The following is a 24,306-nucleotide window of genomic DNA, read 5'->3' as shown; positions in this document are numbered from 1 at the left end:
ATGTTCTCACCGTGACTGCGTGGGTTCCCTCCGGGTACTCTGGTTTGGTAACACTAAATTGGCCCTCGTATGTGAATGTGAGTGGGAATGTTTGTGTTGGCCCTGCAATGAGGTGGTGACTTGTCCAGGGTGTACCCCGCCTTCCGTCCGAGTGCAGCTGGGATAGGCTGCACCACCCCCGCCCCAAGAGGGACAAACGGTAGAAAATTGATGGATGTGCAAATATGCAAATATCTTTCAGTGTCTGGTTAAAATACTTAAAAAAAAAAAAACAATGTACATTTGTATACTATTTTAGGATAATAGGTTTTGGCCAAGCCAATTTTATTTTTATCAGCACATTTAAAGACATCTGTTGGACAGATTCAAATAAAATAAGATTGCATTGTCGCAAACTGGAAATTTGTTAATTGTAACTTTTAAGCGTGTTTAAAATAAACTAAGCCATGGTTTGAACACCAAAGAGTCCTAAAAGGTCACTTCATTTGTGAGGTCCTAATATGGTGGTAAAATGAGTATCTTATCTCAAATGATTCTCATGTTAAGGCTCATCGGCTGTGACTTTAACGTTGTGGCCTGTGATACTAGACAAATTGACTTGGAAATAATCTATTCTGACATGTTTTTCTAATGCCTGTGTCAGCATGAGTCTTTCAGGCAACAGCAGGCAGACAAAGTGGCGCGGGGCTCTGATGCTTACTTCCTGAAGCAGACATCGGTCAATTCCTGCGGGACCATCGCCCTGCTGCACGCCGTTGGCAACAACCAAAGCAAAATGACATTTGGTAATGTATCGCTTAAATGCTCCTGGTTTATAAACTGATGTCAAGAACGGTATCTTAGTTGTGGTTTCAGATTAAGATTTTTGTTGTTCTCAGAGGACGGTTCCGTCTTGAAGAAGTTTCTGGATGAGACCGCAAAGATGTCTGCTAAAGACCGTGCCGAACATCTGAACATGAACAAGGTAAAGAAAACCAACACATCCATGTTGGTGTCCAGGGGCCGTACTTATCAAGCTTCTTAGAATTACTCCTAAGAAGTCTGCTAAGAGTTGACTTAAGAGTAAATAAATTATTCGCTGAAAGCTGCACTTAAAAGTTAGTTATCAAGTGTCTAACTCACACTTTCAGCGAAGTGTAGGACTGAATCTTAAGTGTCACACTCAGAGCTGAATTACGACATTACTATGTGCCGTAAACGGAATTTTAGGTGACGTCATTTCTGTGTCCATAGAAATGACCAATCACGGAAGGGAATCCGTTGTCTAAGAATAAAGAAATATCTTGGAAATATTTAAGTGGACAATGGGAGTGTATATTTTGACAAACTACAAAATAATACAAAACAAACTAGTCCCCGCCGGCACTCACGCTACCGCTCCCTCTCTTCTATCGCCCACACACTCACTGACGTCACTCACCTCACGGCCACACACATACGCTACTGTCATAACATTTTCTTTCCAATTCATTAATTAGGCAACTAATTTGAAACTGGTGTGGGTGGCTCTATATATATATACTAGCCCACTGCAGACACATGCCGAAATCAACAAGGAATCGAAAAGTATTAAATCTGTGACAAAAATAATATCCGCTCTGTCTAAACGATACTGTTTGATCAGCTGCTCGTCATAAAAAAAAACATTGTTCCGTTCCCTGAACGTTCGCGCACGTCTCTCTCGCCTCAACTCCTAACCACTTAAGACACCTCTGAAGGTCTCTTAAATATCGTGGAGAGTAGGAGTGATTCTTAGACTTAAGAACGTTGATAAAAAGCTTTTATTCTTAAGTTTGAGAGTAGGACTAAATTTCGCAAATTCTCAGGACTTAAGTGTAAAATGGCACTCTACCTGTAAGAAGCTTGATAAGTACGGCCCCAGATCTTTTTCTTTAATCACCCTGGTACAGTGATTCTTAAACAGTGGTATGTGGGGTCTATTCAATAGTACACCTAAGAATCACTTGATTAAAGTACATTGTTATCTTTTCCTATATTTAAACACTATATTGCTTTTCAAACTGTGTAATGTTACAGTGGCAACAATATTAAATATACTTGTTAAATAAAATCTCTGCCTAGTTTTTAATTAATCCTTAGGCCTACTGCACTACTGTATTTTAATGGTGGTACTTGGAGATCAAAGTTTTTTCTGAGGTGGTACTTGGTGAAAAAGGTTTGAGAACCACTGCCCTAAAACTCACGAAGCATGTGACTGGTGAATGTGTGTGAAGCTTTTAACCCACTTGGGGGCGCCAGAGACCAGCAAACCTTGTGTGCCTTTGGATTATTCTAGCGTCTAAGGCCCTGTCTCCACTGCACACCAAAGCAGATTATTTTGCCCTCAAGTGACTCAGATCTGATAGTTTTTTTTGTTTTTTTTTGCCATTCTAAATTGTCTAAGTGCTTCAAATCTGATTTTTGGGCATTAGATTGAGGTCGCATGAGGAGGTAGTCCTGAATCTGATTGGAATCTGATCTTTTAAAGACAACATTTTCGGTGCATCGCTTGTCAATAGTGCGCAAATAATAGGCTATATGTAATATATATATTTATATATATTGATTCTGAAGAAATGGCGATTGTTGAAATGACGATGTGGCGCATTTGCTTACATGTGAGTTGAAAAATAAAGCTTGCGTAGATCTACGTTGTCAGTGTCTCTACTCAACAGCCATTAAAAGATTAGAACCCTCCCAAATATTACACTAATTACATATTACTTTAATTTATTTTCAAGTAAAAAAACCACACATTTTTAAGGCGTTGCAACTTTTATTTTGTAGTAGAGACTTCCTCCCATCAAAGTGCGCATGCAAGTGACGTTGAGGGGCTTGTGCACGTTTACACTGAGTCTAATAAAAATCGTATTTTACTTGCAGTGTAAACAGTCGGCTGGAAAAAATCAGATTTGGGAAAAAAATCTGAGTTGGGCCACTTTGGTCTGCAGTGTAAACGTAGTCGTTCAAGAATTATGAGCTAAAACTGTTAGTTTTAATTATAATTATCCCCTTTTTTGTACTAAAATGTTCAAAGGATTTAATGTTAAGATTGTTTTTCTTCAGGCAATCCACTCAGTGCACAATGAGGTTGCCTCACAAGCACAATGTGTGGTAAGTCGACTCTACCACTGCTGCAGAACACCCTGAAGGGATTCTAAATGTCTTTGTTGTTTTTGGTGGAAATATAAATGTATTTCTATTATCCCGCAGCCAGAAGCAGATAAAATAAACTTCCACTTCATTGCCTTCGTCAACATAAATGGACAACTTCTTGAGTTTGGTAAGAAAACAAGCCTCCATTTCATATATACTCATAGTGGCATTCAATCTAATAAATTGTGGTAATTAGTGTCACCAAATGGCTGTAATGACTTGGACACACACTGCCTAATAAGCAGAAATTATATTTGTAAAGTTGTTTGTAGTAGTTATTTAATATATTACAGAAATACAATTTTGTATGTATAACTGTCTCATTTGCTGTTAAGATGGGATGATGAATGGCCCCCTGAACCATGGACCTACCAAAGATAACACCCTTGTTACGGTATGTTAGCTAGTTTCTTTCCCCTTTTAGATCTGGTGAGGTCGTAACCGAACATTTAGCTGTAATACTTAAACTTAGTACAGTCGTCCCTCGTTTATTGTGGTTAATTACCGGTAGTACATCCAGGGTCACTGTTGTAAACAAATTTTGGCAAAATAAGATTATCAATCTTACATTTTTTAAATAATGCATGCTATTTTTTAATGACACTTTTATATTTTGATAATTTTTTGTTTTACTTTTATCTAAATGTTTTATGCCCTTTATCAAACAATTTTTTCATGGCAGAAGCACAAGATTGCAAAGTCTCCCCATCTCCCCCCAAAAAAATATACATTTCAAAGTACAATATTTGATGTGAAGTAATCGGAGCCTTGAATCGGTCAAGAATTCATAACCTTGATCTCTATTCATTATTTTTGGAGCAATGACAGTTTAAAAAAATAAAACAATCACACTAAGGGGTCTTGGGTATCCAAAAGAGCCCCAGTAATAAATGTGTGAAGAATAAGTCGTATATTGTTCTTTTCTTTAAGTTAAAGTTAAAGTTAATTTTAACTTAACTTAAAGAAAAAAAAAAAAGTTAAAGTTAAAGTACCAATGATTGTCACACACACTATGTGTGGTGAAATTTGTCCTCTGCATTTGACCCATCCCCTTGATCACCCCCTGGGAGGTGAAGGGAGCAGTGGGCAGCAGCGTAGCCGCGCCCGGGAATCATTTTTGGTGATTTAACCCCCAATTCCAACCCTTGATGCTGAGTGCCAAGCAGGGAGGTAATGGGTCCCATTTTTATAGTCTTTGGTATGACCCGGCCGGGGTTTGAACTCACAACCTACCGATCTCAGGGCGGACACTCTAACCACTAGGCCACTGAGTAGGTGAACTTTACTTTCAATGCTTGAATCTACATCGTCAGATTTTGTAGCTGTGTAGAAATGGTAGTCTAAACTATCCTGTTTGATACTTTTATGGGGTTTTTTTATGCTCTGTCAAAGAAAACCAAACTCTAAAAACATTTTCCCCAAAACATATTTCAAAGTGGTATATTTGATGTGAAATAATTGGAGCCTTTAATCATCATAATTTTGCTTTTTTTTAAAAATTTTTTATTTTTTTTTAAACTGTTAAAAGCCTGCATGGCAGTTTTGTATTATCCATCCACTTTCTACCGCTTTTCAGTTTTTGTCAATCATTTTTTGGTTTGCTCTTTTTAGTCCACTTAGATTTTTTTTTTAGAAATATTATTTTTTAATAATTAGCTGCGGGCCACAATTTGGACAACCTTGTAACAGAATAGTTGGACCATTTATATTTAAAAAAATAAATAAAAACCCGGTAACCATTTCCTAAATGTTTTTTATAACAGCCATACAGTCACCTTTACACTAGTTTCACCAAATAATGTTGAGAGCGTTTTACTGTACAGTTCTTACCAGTATCTCTCCCGACCACTAGGTGGAAGTACTTACCACATTCTGGGTAATTCCTCAAGTTTGAACTGGGCTTCCATGTGCTAAAACCACGGACGTAATTTTTTACTGCCACAATTTGGTCAATTTCAGACGGCTGTGACAATTAGTCGTATTCTTAGCGTTAGCATTGGCATCACTGAGTCCTGTGTTGTCAGTCCACATCGCTCACAAGGCTCACCAATGTGAAATGTGGAAGATGAAGTGCATCTTTGAATAGAATGTTCATCTCTACTTGGCATTGCCTGGAAAGTTATTGATCGCTAAAAGCATATCTTGTTAGCATTGAGTGCATTTTAAGTAAGCCGCACCCACCGAATTATAGACTAAATATTTTTACATACTATATATGGGCCGCACCGAACCATAAGCTGAAGATATATACCGGTATGAAATATTTTTTTTGTTTACATTGTTTCCAAACGGTGCCTGTCACATGGCTGATCAAACAAAACAGAAGTCCTCATCATGGACCCACTAGCTGCGGAAGCTAGCTCTCCAATCAGCGCAATTGACTCAATAACTCCACAGTGACGTTTTGGTGAGTTTACTGAGGAATTTGTGAAACTGAAACGATACAAAAAGAATTTAATTGTAAGTTAATACTAACACGGAGACTTGCAAAAGTGTTAGCATACGTGTTACAGCTATCAACGCCAGCTTGATTACAATACGAGAGCATGTACCAATATGCATGAAAACACTCCTACAGCCATCACACATAGGACGGTTTAGTAAGTATGGATTGTTTTAGCTGTATTGTAAAACTTACAAATGTCGCTTGGAGTAATGAATCCATAAGAGTAGAAACGCTATAAATGAATACATCCGGTTCAAGGGACGAAACGGAAAATACGCTTTCAACCCGTAGTACCTGCAGTGAGCATACTGGTCCAAAAGATGGCACTTTTGCACAAACGATAACACATTTTCAGTGTTGAAAAATATTTGTTGAATACAAAACATGGCTGTTAGGGTTGGGTATCGTTTGAATTCGTCCGATTCCGATTCTTTGTTTCGATTCCGATTCCTGACGATTCTCGGTTCCGATTCTTCTTGTACCATGCCGGGATCAATGTGTTTGACAGGTAGTCCCTGGAAGGTGGTATGTATTTTGGGTTGGGAGTTTTCACCATATCCCTGCAAACATAAACAAACATGTAATGTTACTGTTTAGCCCAGTATCAATTAGCTTAGCTCTAACGTTATTGCTTAACTAACCTAAATGTTGGAGATTCCACCTCTGAAAAGGGATGCAGTCTTTTGACTGTGTGCAGTGACCTTTCTGTGGCACCGACATCTTCCCCATTGCCGCTACGGTCAACGGAGTACGCTGAGCACATCGCGGAGCCTGGCTAGCAGGTTGTAAATTGTCTATGAAAAAATGCGCGGGCTAATTTGTTAGCTGCCTCAACGTTGGCGCAAAACACATTATTTGTTGCATATATATTGTTTTACTTACCGGATTCGGACTGCAGTGCAGTCACCGAGGTGCCAGGCTGGGCGTCGGAGCCAGAGGAGGACGGTCGGCGCAGCGCGTCGAAGACGGGACACGCATTTATTTGTACTCCATGAACTCGGAGGTGCTTCGTGTTCGACGTGCACCCTCCTAAGCACGAAACAGTCCTGTCGCACATGTTACATTTCGCCGATATTTCTTTTTTTTTTAGTAAAATAAAGCCACACTTTCGACCGCCGACGCCCGCTATCCATGCTTGACTGACTTGCTCGGCTACATAGGCTCGGCTATGCTAACACTTCAGGCGGTGGGCGCTTCTTCGTTGGTGTTCAGCGGCTTCTTCTTCCGGTCGGCGGACTTATTCTTTTTTTCCGGTCGGCGGACTGGGTATCAAAACTAGGAATCGAAATTTAAACTTTTGAACGATTCCGGGAGAATCGGAAAGTTAGTCCCGGTTCCAATCGATACTCGATACCCAACCCTAGTTAGCGTAGAAAAATCCATAAATTAGCTGCACTATTTTACAAGTCGCAGGGTTCAAAGCGTAAGAAAAAAGTTTCAGCTTATAGTTTGAAAAATACTGTCGAAATGGAAGTCACATTTGGTGACTCTCTATCGAACCTCAACATAATTAGACTTACACTTAGACTTCCTTTTTATTGTCATTCAAATTTGAACTTTACAGTACAGATAAGAACGAAATTTCGTTACATATGCTCATGGTAGTGCAGGATAAAAAAGCAATTAGGTGCATATATAAATAAATAAATAAATAGGTTACTGTACAGATCAATATATTGCACTTTTTCACATGCATACATGTTTATGTATGTACGTTATATTGTCTTTTTTTATTCCAGCGAGTTAATCCATTTTGGGGGGAGTTGAGGGGATAATTAAGATGCGTTCAAGAGTCTTACGGCCTGAGGGAAGAAGCTGTTACAGAACCTGGAGGTTCTGCTTCGGAGGCTGTGGAACCTCTTTCTAGAGTCCAGCATTGAAAACAGTCCTTGGTGGGGGTGGGAGGAGTCTTTGCAGATTTTCTGAGCCCTGGTCAGGCAGCGGCTTTTTGCGATCTCCTGGATAGGAGGATAGTGATAGAAATTAAGAAATACTGCACTGTAACACATTAGTTTTAACACTTAATCTAGGCCAAAATGTGTAGCAATTGCTTAAAAACATCTGATGTAGTTAGGCTGCAAAATTTAAAGTGCAACATGCATTTAGTGCCAAACAATTTAATTTTGTGTTTTTTCAAACATGTCTAGGATGCAGCCAAAGTCTGCAGAGACTTTGTGAAGCGAGGACAAGGCGAACTGCGCTTCTCCGCCGTGGCTCTGTGTCGTCAGTAGATTTCAGGACCAACTGTCAATCACCACATTGTGCCGCAGTAAACACATTTATCTGCTACTGACGGCAGACACTATCAAGCAAGTATTGTTTACCCCCCACATCTCGTGCACTAATAGCACAATGTCAGCAACACAATGCTCAACTGTTACAGGCTTGCAGACACCAGTGGTAGTCACTATTCTCTACGAGTGACCAAATCTAATCACATTGCTCTTTTTGTGCACAAGCACTTGTCTCTTTGTATGCTTTTGTTATGCTTGAATGCATTGTGAGCCATTAAAAGTACACATTGGCGTTTGCAGTGGAAAAAGTACAAAAAAGGACTGTTTTAGATACTGCTGAATAAGTAGTTGACACTGATGTTCCTCACAGCCCAAATGTAGCGATAAAATTCACTGTTGACTAAGTCTTAATTTGCAGGTTTTTTCCCTGAAGAATTTCAGTTAAGTGCAATTTGTTGGCTTTGCACAGTAGACTTTGTTGCACTGTTGTGTGGCTGTTCTTGACACAAATAAAGTGTTTTGATGTGCGCTGCTTGTTTTCATTTGGTGCTATGTTTGCCTTCGCCAATTAACACATAATGGGGCCGTCTGTGAATGCAACTTGTATGACAACTCTGTACAGTAGATAGCATTGCAACTCGGTTTATAAGCTCTTAGTTCTCAACGTGTAACTCGTCCTGCTGTATCCCAGAAGCCATCTAAAAAAAGTACTCACAGGTGTGTGACACAAAAAGAAGTGCATTAATAGAACATCAATTTGGATTTCTAAACCAGTTTTGCTTTTTATGCGTCATGGCAAATTAGACTATAATACCATCTTTTACCACCCCCAGTGCAACTCAACACCAAAGTGTGCAGTCCTGGGGGAAACACTTGATTACCATTTGTTGCCTCCTTTTACTGCTTAGCAATCACTGTTTTCTGATGCTAAATCATAACATTGTGCTTTAGTATGCTATTGTGTTAAACGTGATTGTTTTACGGAGGTTGAGGTCACTGGCGTCAAGCGTGGAACTCTATGGAGTGGTCGCGATGGGATTAGTGTTCAGGTATTCAAAGGTGGGATGGTATTTCAACCATTTGGGAAATGGGGGAGGCCACAATAGGTGTCTGTATGCGGTCACAATGCATGTGATGGTGGTACATTTTTACAAATGCAACTGCAGTGAATGGCTTGGACTTGCATATTGGTAACGTTAACACAAAGCCTTGTAAAAATTGATGGTCAGCTAATAAATAGGTGTGACTGTTTCACTAGATGCTGTATGTGTGTGTATACGTACATATACAGTATATATGTCATACAGCTCAGGTGTCAAACTTTAGACCTGGGGCCCACGAAGGCCTGGGATTGTCTTTTTTTTAACTAAATGTACTGCAAGTAATTTCCTATCATTTAAACTTAATCTAATATTTCAACAAATATTAAATTGTAATGCATTTGAAACTATTTTTGTTCAACTCAATGAGTATTTGCTTGACTCATGATTTTAAAGCAAGTTATCAAATTGTACACTGTATAGTTAATTTGTATGGTTAAAAAAAACTTGGTAGGTCAGTTGCAAAACATACTGTAAGTAAAACAGATACTTTCTCCATTTACTGTAATACACCGTAAAGTCTGTAGATTTTACAGTAAAAACGTGTGCGTGTATATGCATATGTATGCGTGTGTGTGTATGTATGTATATATATATATATACATACACACATACATACATACACACACACTGTATATATATATGTGTGTGTGCGTATGTATATATATATATATAGTGTGTATAAATGTGTGTATATGTATGTATGTGTGTATGTATATATATATATATATATATATATAGTGTGTGTATATTTATATACAGGTATATATATACACACATTCATATATTTACTGTTACATGCCAGGAGCCATAACTGCTTTGGGGCGGCATAACTCTGTTGATAGAGTGGCCGTGCCAGCAACTTCAGGGTTCCAGGTTCGATTCCCGCTTCCGCCATCCTAGTCACTGCCGTTGTGTCCTTTGGCAAGACACTTTACCCACCTGCTCCCAGTGGCACCCGCACTGGTTTAAATGTAACTTAGATATTGGGTTTCACTATGTAAAAGCGCTTTGAGTCACTAGAGAAAAGCGCTATATAAATATACTTCACTTCTCAATAAAAACAAGTTTGACACCCCTGATTATTATTTAAGATACTTTTTAGTGTACATGAGCAAATATGTAATGATGTATTATTATGATACATATATATAACTGATGTATGCTTAAAATTTGGAAAAAATGTAGAGTGTAGATATTTTACTTAATTGTTTTAATAATTACTAATTACATGCATATTTTTTGTTACAAACGACTGTCCGAGGGCCACATTAATTGCCATTTGGCCCTCAATGAAAACGCGTTTTGACAAAACAGTTATTGATCGTCCAGCATTGTAAAGAAATATAAATACATTTTCTAAATTTAAAGATTCCGGATGATTTTAGTTTTTCTGCTAAGCTAACATAATGTCACAAACATGGACTTTGGGTACGACTCAAACAGGGTTGAATTTTTAAGTAAATGCATTTGTCCCAATGTTAATGTCAACTTTATGCAATTCCGACACATTTGACAAAGGGACCCATTTTTTTTTGCTGTATTGGCCCCGCCCCCTTCGCGCGCCCCACCCCACACTCACAGATTCCTGCGTGCGCGTCCCCGCCTCCTCAACAGCGCGTCCGCAGCGGTGTTGACTTGAGGACGCCATCAGCACCGCGCGCGCACGCTCCCTGCGCAGGGCAACCCCTTATTTTTTTTTTTTTAGCGGGGCTCTTCGTGGCGCATCGTCCCGGCTGGCTGTCTCTCTCAGCTCCCGGGCGGGGTGCATCCACCGCTACAGCGACCAACATCCACGCGTGGGAGCCGCAAGATAACGGCTGTTGCTGCGTGGGTGGGTGGGTGGGTATAGAGCTGCATCCTACGGACAAGCGTCCCACTCACGGAACGGCCTGTCCGGCGATGGCCAGCCAGGCTGCGGATCGCGACGTCCGGCCGGGGTGCGTGGAGTCGACGAGCCACCCGGAGCCAGCATGCCGGGAGGCGCAGAAGTGGATCGAGGTAAGATGAGCCTCCACAAGTGAGCGTGGATATAAATACGCACCCACTAAGCACCGGTGCACCGTCACCTGTTATGCTGGGTGTGTGCGTGGGTTGCTGCGTGCCAGTGTGTGTGTGTGTGTGTGTGTGTGTGTCGGGTTACCAAACGGAAAAGTTTGACCACGAAGTGATCGACACGCGTAGTCCCACGCACGATATATCCACGAAATCCGTAAGGAGCAGGAACGCCCACTTATTTTTGCCGTCGTACAGTTGTTGCTATGGTGATGAAACCGGGCCAACGTTCACGCAAGAGATGCTGTAGCCCACCAACGTTAGATGAGATTAGAATGTGCGTGTACAGTATAATCCCGAGTGGGGGATCATGATTGCAGCAGCAGTTATGACCTATTTTTTCCCAATAAAACTTGATATTATTTACTCGCTACTCTTTAGCTCTTTAGCTTAGCATAACTAGCTTAGCTGTTAGCTTATAGCCTCATGGTATGTTGTTATGTACTATTAATGCCCATACTATCTTAACATCTATAATATCTAAATACTTAACACAATTATTTTATTAGCTCAAACAAGCAAGTGTGTATTTAATTTAATTAATTAGTAATCATAGTAAAGAAAATACATCCAAACAATTGGCTGTTAGCAAGGAAGCTAACACTGGGTGAAAAAAGTTGCCCTTTAACTTTTAAAGCAATGTTAAATGGATAAAGCCATTGTTTACAAATGTTGGTAAATAAATAACCAGAAAATGTATATTTTGTTGTTTTCTTACTGTACCGAAAATGAACCGAACCGTGACCTCTAAACCGAGGTATGTACCGAACCGAAATTTTTGTGTACCGTTAGACCCTTAGTATTTTAACAAAAAAGTGTTTGATTGTGAGGCATTAAAAGCCACAAAATGCAACGGGTCCACCAGACCCACAAACGCTGGCTGAGTAACAACAATATAAACATTACACAAGGGTTAAACACATTTATCAAATGTAACCCCTGATCTATAGCTGGACATGTATCTTTAATGTGCAAATGTTTGACAGAAAATCTTGTCATAATTGAATAACTATATATTAATATATATATAATAGTTATATAATAATTCGGGAGATGGGGGGGGTATATTGTAGCGTCCCGGAAGAGTTAGTGCTGCAAGGGGTTCTGGGTATTTGTTCTGTTTTGTTTATGTTGTGTTACGGTGCGGATGTTCTCCCGAAATGTGTTTGTCATTCTTGTTTGGTGTGGGTTCACAGTGTGGCGCATATTTGTAACAGTGTTAAAGTTGTTTATACGGATACCCTCAGTGTGACCTGTATGGCTGTTGACCAAGTATGAATTGCATTCACTCGTGTGTGTGTGTGTAGAAACCGCATGTGCCGACACGCTGTTTATATGGAGGAAAAGCGGACGGGACGACAGGTTTAAGGCACGCCCCCAATATTGATGTCCGTCTGGAAATCGTGAGAAATTCGGGAGAATGGTTGCCCCGGGAGATTTTTGGGAGGGGCGCTGAAATTCAGGAGTCTCCCGGAAAAATCGTGAGGCAAGTATGGTTTACACTAAGCCGGATAAGGTTATCCAGGGTAAATCCCACCTAACATTATCCTTTTCCACACACACACAATGGTCGTTTAAGACCCCCTAGTACGCATGCGCGGAAAATGCGCACGTCATAGTCACCTCCAGTGTTGCTTTGTGTGCAAGTTCTTAAATTAAATGTAACTTATCTGAACAATATCCAGTGTTGTGGTATTTCAATTAACTGGAATCCAGTGTGTTGTGGGGCCATATTGTAGTGAATCACACCTCAGCCATCATAAATGAATCAAATCTTTATTAGACACGTAAACAATGTGATAAAGAACATTTTACATCAGTCAATCTACGGATCTAGATATCACTTCTCACTCTTTTGTCTTCACCTTCATTGTCCATTTGTTTTAGGTGACTTTATATACTCTGGACCTAGACGTTGAGTCCACGACATACATGGCGGACAATAACTGATACAGTCTGCTTTGCCAGTCCAAATGCATACGCTGTTTTCCGTAGTTTTCCCTTGTAGGCCAGGTAATACAAAGCACACGCTACCTTTTTTATCACATCCACGGGAGCCCGCATTCTCGTAGTCTCTCCTTCGACAAATTGACTAAAGTTTTTCGCTAAGTAGAATCACAGCTGACCTGGACATTGGAAAGTTCCCTTGCCATCTGAGGAGTGTTGTATCCCAAATAGCTGCAATCGCTTTCTCTTAAGGTATTCATGTGTGATTTCCACAAGTACATGTAGAAGAAGGAGAAACACGGCATGTCTGGATGACTCGCCTTCATATTTCCAGTGGTTAGCTCCGCTTTATTATGAAGCTGGCTGTGGCGCGTTCTTTCGGACGTCACTTCCTGTGTGGGGCGCGGTCTTTCTGGCGTCACTTCCTCTCCGAACTCACTTTGTAAACGATCGATGAGTCCATACAAAGCTAAGAGCCGGAGATTCAAGAAATAGACGGCGCACTTACTCGTGTAAAAAAATTGTCCGAGGAGGGGGACCTTAAACGCTGGTTTAGTGTGGCTGAAACGGGGCTTAGGCTAAATAATTATTCGTTTAAGGGGTTATCCGGCTTAGTGTAGACATAGCCTTAGCTTCCTCTTTGATGTGGGCCATCTTGGTAAGGTATTTTTAGTGAACTCTATAGACTCACCATAGGGGTGATGAAAGGATGGTCAGCGCCGAGAGCTGCGGCCTACCACCATGACCCCGCACTCCCTTCCCTCTGTTGCTAGATATCTCGAGATGTACGTTGTAATATGTATATGTGCTTTGCTATGGAGGTTTTTTTCCCACTCCAGACTGGGCCCCCTTAGGAGCCCAGTCTAGATTGTATTTTTTTACTCATCCTTCCCCAGCGTTTTACCTTTTTCCCCATCTTTTACGGGGCACCTTGTGGCGACCCATCAGCGTTCCTGTTCTGTAACCCTGTACACCAGGCCTGGGCAATTATTTTGACTCGGGGGCAAAATTTAGAGAAAAAAAATGTGTCTGGGGGCCGGTATATCTATTTTTAGGAAAACTAATACAAAACCTCACAATAAAGTCTGATTGAATGCTAAACATTTTATGACAGACCGCCTTACAAACGGAATGGAATTTTATTTTTTTCTATGAACGATAAAACCCTGAATATTGAGAACATATAAACGTCACACCCCCTCTCAATCGACATATTTTACAATCAAGCCAAATGCAACAAACACAGCGAAATATGAACGTGAAGGATAAAAAAACAAAAAAACACATCTACAATCTGATATATGTGATATATCACTAAGCTTTTGAACTTTCTTGTAAAAATCTCCTTCCACGTCTGTCCCTGAAACCCACATTTCAGGCTGGCCGCTCTGGAAATACTCTGTGGAAACGCTCCCCACCCACACTGCTTGGTGCCTCGTCTGACCTGCTGTGACGTAGATTACTATAGTAACTAGTAGGGTTGTACGGTATACGGGTATTAGTATATTACCGCGATACTAATGAATCATATTCGGTACCATACCACCTCTGAAAAGTACCGGTCCGCCACACCCTAACATTTTTTGTTAAAATAAAGCCAATAATGCAATTTTTTCTGGTCCCCTTAATTTAGAAAAGTATCGAAAAGTGCAGATTCCAACCATTGAAATATGTTGTATAGTTCAAGACTTATGGTAATTTGAAAACATCACTGCACATCCTAATGGCGGCTACACTTTCCATCTTAAAGATCTAACAAAAAATATTTGGGAATGTCCGGCGGGCCAGATTGAAAAGCTTAACGGGCCGCATATGGCCCCCGGGCCTTAATTTGCCCAGGTCTGCTGTACACTGTTTGTTTGTCTCATCTTGAACGGGTTTGTGCTGAAAACTAAGTTTCGTTGTACTTGCGCAATGACAATAAAGACCTATCTATCTATCTATCTATCTATCTATCTATCTATCTATCTATCTATCTATCTATCTATCTATCTATCTATCTATCTATCTATCTATCTATCTATCTATCTATCTATCTATCTATCTATTAGGGATGTGGGAAAAAATCGATTTGAATTCGAATCGCGATTCTCACGTTGTGCGATTCAGAATCGATTCTCATTTAAAAAAAATCGATATTTTATTTTTATTAATTTTTTTATAAATTTTTTTTTGATTTTTTTTGATTTTTTTTTAAATTAATCAATCCAACAAAACAATACACAGCAATACCATAACAATGCAATCCAATTCCAAAACCAAACCCGACCCAGCAACACTCAGAACTGCAATAAACAGAGCAATTGAGAGGAGACACAAACACGACACAGAGCAAACCGAAAGTAGTGATACCAAAATGAATATTATCAACAACAGTATCAATATTAGATACAATTTCAACATAGCAGTGATTAAAAATCCCTCATTGACATTATCATTAGACATTTAGTTTATGAGATGCGATGCAAGTGTAAGCCACCGTGACACTATTGTTAATTTTTTTTTTTTTTAATTTTTTTATTAATGTTTGCAATGATAATATCAATGAGGGATTTTTAATCACTGCTATGTTGAAATTGTTACTAATATTGATACTGTTGTTGATAATATTCATTTTTGTCTCACTACTTTTAGATTGTTCCGTGTCATGTTTGTGTCTCCTCAATTGCTCTCAATTGCTCTGTTTATTGCTTTTCTGAATGCTGCTGGGTCGGGTTTTGTTTTGAAATTGTATTGCATTATTATGGTATTGTTGTGTATTGTTTACATTAAAAAAATAAATAAATAAAATTAAAAAAAAATTAAAATCTTTTTTGAATCTAGAATCGTGTTGAATTAGAAAAAAAAAATCGATTCTGAATGGAATCGTGACCCCAAGAATCGATTTTGAATCCAATTGTGGGACACCCAAAGATTCCCAGCCCTACCATCTATCTATCTATCTATCTATCTATCTATCTATCTAGTACGGTGGGATGAGGAAAAACTACCTTCGTGAAGGTTAGAGCACTGAAAGGAGCGTGAGCTGTTAGCTGTTGGACAGGTATTTCACGTGAAAAACTGAAGAGAAAAGGTTTATTGTAACTGAGCGCTGGAGAAGATTCGCTGTTAGCTGGCAGTTTGACTTTTGACCGCAGCAACGTCGGCCATCTTGCTCAGGAATTGGGTCGAACTAGCGCGAGTGTTGAACAGCCAAACTGCATCAAGCTGTCCCATTTAAGCCATTTAATGAATTAAGTCAATCATTAAGATTTTGAGGATGCATAAGGAAGCTTTAATATCTATAATCCACTATGCTATATGTGCCCGAACAAGAAAGATGATTATTATTATTCGTGAAGACAGTCTGGCTTTGTTGTGTGCAGGTTATTTTCAGAATGGGTCACGCTGATTCTATTTGCAGTGCTTGTGTTTTTTACACTCACACAGGTGGCAATGACTCAGTCCCCACTCCGCCAGCCCACACTCCGTTTTACCCCTCGCACTGTAACGGTATTCCAAATGTACGTGTAGCACGATACGCACACACAAATATAGTCCTTCGGACACGCCCAGGTTAGGGTGACAATGGTTGCTATGGCAACACGGCATAGACAGCCTCTCAGGTGTCAAGTTTTGTTTCAATGTGACACCCTCCACCCCCTACCAGGAATTAGTCCGGCCCAGACAGGACCTCTGGCATCCATTTATAGACGAGTCCATTCGGCTGAAAGGGCGCTTGTGACAAGTTAGCTACGGCAACTAACAGACCTCCGCCAAGGCTGACTAATCTATCCACTGATTGCCGAACAATACTCATGCACCAGTTGATGTTGTTCCACTCCGGTCCTGTAGGTGGTGGCAATGCAACATACCGTCTGCTGGATGGAGCGGGTCGTTGTCCCAATACAAGAAGTAGTTGCATTATTTATATAACAAACAATCAGTTTTGATTTTATGCACTATTTTTCACAGTTATTTGTTCGTATAGCGTTGGTGGTATAGTGGTGAGCATAGCTGCTTTCCGAGCAGTTGACCCGGGTTCGATTCCTGTCCAACGCACTCCTTTTACCATGAATTGATTAACGTGACTTAAACAAGTTGAAAAACTTATTCGAGTGTTACCATTTAGTGGTCAATTGTACGGTATATGTACTGTACTGTGCAATCTACTAATAAAAGTCTCAATCAATCAATCAATACCAATTTTTGCAGTATTCTGTAGAGTTTTTGAGTTTTTGACTAACGCAGTTTTGACGCTTTTTAGCATTCTTTACTAACTTTTTTTGTTCTTTCAGTTTTGTACATATTTTTGATTAACTACCCCAAAAACAAATATGACTTTTTAATGTCTACTTGTCGCTTGCTGAACATGATGCACAATGTTTTTTTTTTTTTTGCTTTTAACAGTAGTCACGTGTTATTCAGCCAGTCATGTAGCGAACTTGTAATTTTGGATGAATGAATGAAAATGACAGCATCATCAGCGTACATTCGTATATTAAACTCTGGGCATACATCCTTAATATACAGGAGGGCTACGCGATATGGTTGAAAAAGGGTTTTATATCAGTCGACATCAATAATTATACTTTTTTTTTATGACCTATCAAAAATAAGGACCAGGAGAAAAATATATAACCGTATTTTTCGGAGTATAAGTCGCTCCCGAGTATAAGTCGCACCGGCCGAAAATGCATAATAAAGAAGGAAAAAAACATATATAAGTCGCACTGGAGTATAAGTCGCATTTTTTGGGGACATTTATTTGATAAAACCCAACACCAAGAATAGACATTTGAAAGGCAATTTAAAATAAATAAAGAATAGTGAACAACAGGCTGAATAAGTGTACGTTCTATGACGCATAAATAACCAATTGAGAACGTGCCTGGTATGTTAACGTAACATTATGGTGAGAGTCATTCAAATAACTATAACATATAGAACATGCTATACGTTTACCAAACAATCTGTCACTCCTAATCGCTAAATCCGATGAAATCTTATATGTCTAGTCTCTTACGTGAATGAGCTAAATAATATTATTAGATATTTTACGGTAACGTGTTAATAATTTCACACATAAGTCGCTCCTGAGTGTAAGTCGCACCCCTGGCCAAACTATGAAAAAAACTGCGACTTATAGTCCGAAAAATATGGTAAATGAAATTTTTTTACTTATTTCAAAGGTAACCTTCCTCTGATTATAATCCCCGCAGCTATCAAGGCATAAAGGAAAGAAACATGGAAAACAAAATTGTAAAATAACATTAAACACTTAACAATTAAAGTTAAAGTACCACCAATGATTGTCACACACACACTAGGTCTGGTGAAATGTGTCCTCTGCATTTGACCCATCCCCTTGCTCACCCCCTGGGAGGTGAGGGGAGCAGTGGGCAGCAGCGGTGCCGCGCCCGGGAATAATTTTTGGTGATTTAACCCCCAATTCCAACCCTTGATGCTGAGTGCCAAGCAGGGAGGTAAATGGGTCCCATTTTTATAGTCTTTGGTATGACTCGGCCGGGGTTGGAACTCACAACCTACCGATCTCAGGGCAGACACTCTACCCACTAGGCCACTGAGTAGGAAGGTATTTAAATTAAATTACTTTTTAAAATGAAGGTGCAAAAACAAGGAATATGTTAGAAATGCTTAATAAACTGTACACAATAGTGCAAAGTGTGAACATGAAAATAACTATTTTCTGCAAGTTTAGTGCCAGGAAGTTACGGTTGTGCTCTAAACGGTGAGCGCGGCTGAGGTGGTGTGGTTAAACCGGTCTAGTGGGGACGAGCGCCTTGGATCATTTACAGAACCCATCGGTCTGACTGCGGTCCGTTTGAAAAAAATCCCCAAAACTGCCATATTGTCGAGGTGACTTTTCCTGTTTCATCCACAATTTCTTAATTTTTACTTTCCCTTTCTCACTCATTGCAAAGAATCAACCATGGGACAACAAGACGGCGCAAACTTGATAATTGATACTGTTACCCGAACTGTTGTTCATGCAACCAACCTTGCTTCGCAACTTCCGGTTTCTTCCGACATATAAGAAAAATAAATGATTGAATGTTTCATCGACCGCATTTTTCATTGATATCTATTTCATGTCTATGGCGATATATATATATATATATATATATATATATATTTATATATATATTGATATAGTTTTATCGTCCAGCCCTAATATACAGTAAAAAAAGCAAAGGTCTAGGATCAATCCTTAAGGCACACCAACTGAGTTTTTGAGCTAGGGGGACTCAAACACAATTTCTATTGGTTATCACAATCCGAGGCCTGATGATCCACTGTGTTGAATGCCTTTTTGAGGTCTTGGAACACAGCATACATTTAATCTTTTCTAAAAACCCACCGTTGGCTGACTCTGTGGTCCTCTGTGAATCCTCTGAAGTGGCCTAGAAACTTTGCCTGGATATTCAATCACAAGTTTCGAGACCCACTTCTCAGCAACCTCAGCTATAATAGGGAGGATGCTGATTGGTCTGTAATTGGATGCTGATGTCATGTGGGTGTCACTGTAGCTGTCCTCCAAGATGACGGTACCTCCTTTGAAGCCAGGGATTGGTTAACTACCATCATCATTACATGTATCAGTGCCTCAGAATATGGTTTTAAGACGTCTTTGTCTAAGTTAGACACATCTATGGCCTTCGAACATTTCAATACAGAAATAATATTTTTGGCTTTTCCTTCAGTCATCTGCAGGAGTTCAAAGATGGGCTGAGTAACCATAATTGGGTTGGGTGAAACATTTGAGGGGGTCATTTCTAGCACACTGTCTGAAAAATATGTATTAAACGTGTTGGCCAATATCATTGGGTCCTTTACCAAGACGTTATTTACCTTCAGTTCTAGAGTTTGCCCAGTAACTTATTTAAAAAAATCTGTTGGCCCCCCTCAAGTTACCTGCAGCCCTTCTCACCAGCGGTGTAACCTTGTTACATGCATGGGTACATTTCTGTCTGTCAACTCAACAGCCAGCCCAGACTTCCAAGTCTCTAGTCTTCATTGCTGTTTTGCACTTTGTGTCTAACCATGGATATTCTACATTGTTCTGTAGTTTTTTAAAACTAACACATACCTAGTTTTTGGAGTGTTTGACATAGTTGTGTAAGTGTTTTCAACAAATGTATTTGTGCATACTATTTTGCTAAGTTTATACATTTTTTAAACAACTTTTTGTGTCATAGTTGTATAATTGTATTTACTCTTTAACTACTTTTTGGGTAGTGTTATACATAGTTTTTTTTTTCCACTATCCTGTAATATGTCTGCATTTTATTTTGCATATTTTTGACATTTAAAAAAATATTTTTTGTGTAATAGTTGCATAGTTTTTATTACCCTTCAACTAGTTTGGGTGGTACAGTATTTTACATAGTTTTTAAGTTGTTTTCAACTAACCTATAGTACTTTTGCTTAGTATTTGCATAGTTTGATTTTTTTTTTAACTGTCCAACTTGTTTTTGTATACATTTCTTGTGTGTAGTAGTTGTATAGTTTGTTTCCTCTTAAACTAGTTTTTGTGTAGTATTCAGCAGGTTTTTTTTACTTTTTAGTGTAATAGTTGCACAGTTTTGTTTTTACTATTCAACCAGTTTTTGTGTAATATTTTAAGATAGATTTGTAGTTGTTTTTTAACTTACTAACTCACTTGTTTTTGCAACATATTTTGCATAGTTTCCAAAACATATTTTGTGTATATATTATATTAATATATGTAATAGTTGTCTAGTTTTTTTACCCTTCAACTAGTTTTTTGGGTCGTATTTTTCATAATTTTGTAGTTGTCAACTATTCTATAGTATTTGTCATACCGATTTGCAAAGTTTTTAGATTTATTTAAAAGGAACTGTGCAAAAGTTGCACAGTTTTTCACCCTTCAACTAGTTTTTGGGTGGTATTTTACAAAGTTTTACAAAAAAATGTTTTAACTGGCTTACTCGTTTTTGCATGCACATATTCTGTTGTGTGCAGTAGTTGCATAGTTTAGTTTTTAAACTCGAACTAGTTTTTGGGTAGTATTCTGCACAGTTTTGCGTTAAAACATTTTTGTGTAATTGCTGCATAGTTTTGTTTTTTATTATTCAACCAGTTTTTGTGTAGTATTTTAGACAGATTTGTAGTTGTTTTTTTAACTTACTAACTCACTTGTTTTTGTTCTAAAGTTTACAAAACATTTTTTGTGTAGTAGTTGCATATTTTACTCTTCAAATACTTTTTGAGAAATATTTGCTATAGTTTTGTAGTTGCTTTCAACTATCCTATAATATTTTTGCATAGTTTTGAAATTTTATTTTAAAAACTTGTGTAATAGTTACATAATAGTTGGTTTTTTTTACCCTTCAACTGGTTTTGGGTAGTATTTTATATAGTTTTGTAGTATTTTAAGATGTCTAACTAACTTGTTTTTAGTTTATTTTTACTCTTTAACTCGTTTTTGGGTAGTGTTCTGCACAGTTCTGTAGATTTTTTTTTTTTTACTTTTCGTGTCATTGTTCCAAAGCTTTGTTTTCAACTATTGAACTTGTTTTTTGCATTATTTTACATACTTTTGCAGTTGTTTTTTAACTTACAAACTTACTTGTTTTTGCATACATACGCATTTTTATGCAGCACTTTTTTTTAAACTAACCAACCTTTTTTGAGGTACTATTCTGCATCATTTTGTAGTATCTACCTAGTTTTTGTGTTGTACTCAAACAGTTGCGTAGTTGTTTGTTTAGTAACTTTTTTTACATAGTTAATTTTTTTTAAATATTTATTTTGTGTAGAATTGGCATAGTTATGTCTCCTTTGACAGCATAAACTCATCAGGAAGAGATTGACAATGTTGTGGGGCGCAGGTGTTGACTGTGCAAATCCTCTTGATGCCTAACACACGTACACACACGCACGTACTCCCCCCCACACACACCCACTCAGTCAGCAGTATATATCGGACCTAAAATGTAATCTGTGCTAATCTGGATTAGACATCTAAACAGGCATCAGTCAAACCTCTCTTCCTTTCCATTTATCTTTGGCTCCATGTTACACAACAAACAGTGTGTGTGTGTGTGTGCGTGTGTGTGTGTGTGTTGTATTTCTAACCTTCTTGAGACATCAACAAGGAAAAGTACCGTCCATATGAGGACCTGTGAACAAGTTAGGACCGAAATCATGGTCCCAATACAGAAAAATAATACAAAAAAATTGCATCTAACAGAGATTGTCAACTCTGTCAAAATTAGGGTGGTCCCAAAAAGGAGGGATTTTTCAAATTGACTGTGTGTAGGTTTTAAAAGTGCTCCCCCTCTGGTCAACATATGTAATAACAAGTGTGTGTAAGAAATTGAAATACACCCCCTTTGGCCAAAATTAATTAAACCAAATACATAAATATGTATATATAGACAAACTGTAATAACTTAAAGTAAATAATGAAGATTAAAAACAATTACAAACAAAAAAATTCTAAAAAAAAATAAATAAACTAAAAGCTTACCTTTTTTATACTTGCATAGTATGTATATATTAATTATGTTGTAAATACAAATCTTTATATATCTAGAAAGAGTTTGGCATTTTTCGGAGGTCTCAATTACAAGAGTTTGTGTGTGTGTGTGTGTGTGTGTGTGAGTGTGTGTGTGTGTGTGTGTGTGTGTGTGTGTGTGTGTGTGTGTGTGTGTGTGTGTGTGTGTGTGTGTGTGTGTGTGTGTGTGCGCGTATAATACTGTGTATTGTGTCTCCAATTCTTCATGCTATCCAGCCTAAATGCAAGTGTGGACACATTTTGGGCAAATGGATATATGCGACCCCGAACGGGACAAGCGGTAGAAAATGGATGGATGGATGGATGGAATGGGAACATGGCGAGCAGCTCATATGTCCGCTTACAGAGTGTAGTTGTATTGGCCGGCTTTGTAACTCCTTTTGAGGCGTCTTTGTGCCCCGAAATGTTGGTCAAATGTCACAGTTCAACTGTAGGCCAAACCACAGTGTGTTTAAAACACTGTGTGAGGCAAACATGACAACATTCAAAGTACCACAGAAGTCTTTGCCTCAAGCTAGTGTGTGGGTGTGTGTGTGTGTGTGTGTGTGTGGGTGTGTGTGTGTGTGTGTGTGTGTGTGTGTGTGTGTGTGTGTGTGTGTGTGTCACATTGCTTCCCTTTGGTTGTAGTAATGGATGCATGAAGTGCTGCTTATTCTTGTGAAGACGCCGCTGTCTGCCGTCTGGGACGTGATTAATCCGACATCTGGCACACACACGTTTGCTAGGAGCTAGTAGCAGTGTGTGTGTGTGTGCGTGTGTGTGCGTGTGTGGCCACTTTAGTGCAAACATGCACATTATTCGACCACGTAATTACCTAAAGGATTTTGATTACTTTTATGTTAATGCGTTCAAAATACACCATGTAAAAAAAGTTTTTTGATCCTGTATAGAAGACTGTTTTCTTCTTGCAACTTTTGTGGTTTTATACTCGTAAACTTTTTATTTGTTTTTTACGTTATTTTGTAACATTATAGTCATTTATTATGATATCATATAATAAAACTAAGGTTCTATTCTAGGTCAAACAACTCGTAGTGTTGAGAGTTTATTTTCATAACATGACAAGTAACTCAAGGTTTTTTCTTTATCACTTTGTTCTCACAACGTTACAACTTTTTTATGACTTTATTATCCTAACTTTGTTGCTTTTATTCTGTTAAATTACCAAATTGTAATATCCTGTTGTTTTTTTTTGCAATATTGCAACATTTTTATCATTAAATTATGACTTAATTCTTACAATATGAATTTATTTCGTACCTTTTACAACTTTATTTCCATCACTTTGCCACTTTTATTCTGTTACATAATTGCTTTTTGTAATATCATGGCTTTTTTGTTGCAATACATTATTACAACAATTTTCCAAAAAACATTATGACTTTATTCTCACAACAATACAACTTTTCTCCTCGTACCTTTTACGACTTAATTCTTCTGACTTTGCCACTTTATTCTGTTACAATACTACTTTTTTGTAACATAATGGCTTATTTATTGTAATATTTAAACTTTTTATTGCAACATTATGACTTTATTTTCACAACATCAAACATTTTTTTGTTGTACCTCTACGATATATATATATATATATATATATATATATATATATATATATATATATATATATATATATATATATATATATATATATATATATATATATATATATATATATATATATATATATATATATATATATATATATATATATATTCAGGAGCGACTTATGTGTGAAATTATTAACACATTGCCGTAAAATATCAAATAATATTATTTAGCTCATTCACGTAAGAGACTAGACGTATAAGATTTCATGGGATT

The 24,306-nt window shown here is 38.2% G+C and overlaps 2 protein-coding genes across 11 annotated transcripts in view; both read left to right on the top strand.

Moving 5' to 3' along the window:
• uchl1 (ubiquitin carboxyl-terminal esterase L1 (ubiquitin thiolesterase)) overlaps positions 1-8,363 on the top strand; it is a 41,725-nt gene extending 33,362 nt beyond the window's left edge. For all 3 annotated transcript variants that reach the window (XM_062027127.1, XM_062027126.1, XM_062027125.1), the window contains 6 exons: positions 644-785; positions 879-964; positions 3,067-3,114; positions 3,214-3,283; positions 3,492-3,550; positions 7,750-8,363. In XM_062027127.1, the coding sequence (XP_061883111.1) occupies positions 644-785; positions 879-964; positions 3,067-3,114; positions 3,214-3,283; positions 3,492-3,550; positions 7,750-7,833 (489 nt within the window). In that variant the 3' untranslated portion in view covers positions 7,834-8,363. The remainder of the gene's footprint in view (positions 1-643; positions 786-878; positions 965-3,066; positions 3,115-3,213; positions 3,284-3,491; positions 3,551-7,749) is intronic.
• A 2,284-nt stretch (positions 8,364-10,647) lies between these two features.
• Positions 10,648-24,306, top strand: part of limch1a (LIM and calponin homology domains 1a) — a 79,561-nt gene continuing 65,902 nt past the window's right edge. For 4 of the 8 annotated variants that reach the window (XM_062027115.1, XM_062027114.1, XM_062027117.1 and 1 more), the window contains exon 1: positions 10,648-10,937. In XM_062027115.1, coding sequence (XP_061883099.1) covers positions 10,839-10,937 — 99 coding nt within the window. In that variant the 5' untranslated portion in view covers positions 10,648-10,838. The remainder of the gene's footprint in view (positions 10,938-24,306) is intronic. The other 4 variants (XM_062027122.1, XM_062027123.1, XM_062027118.1 and 1 more) reach the window with 3 other exon arrangements.

The sequence above is a fragment of the Entelurus aequoreus genome, linkage group LG18 (assembly GCF_033978785.1).
Source record: "Entelurus aequoreus isolate RoL-2023_Sb linkage group LG18, RoL_Eaeq_v1.1, whole genome shotgun sequence".
NCBI classification, from domain to species: Eukaryota; Metazoa; Chordata; class Actinopteri; order Syngnathiformes; family Syngnathidae; genus Entelurus; species Entelurus aequoreus.
This window is presented reverse-complemented; position numbering and strand designations above follow the sequence as displayed.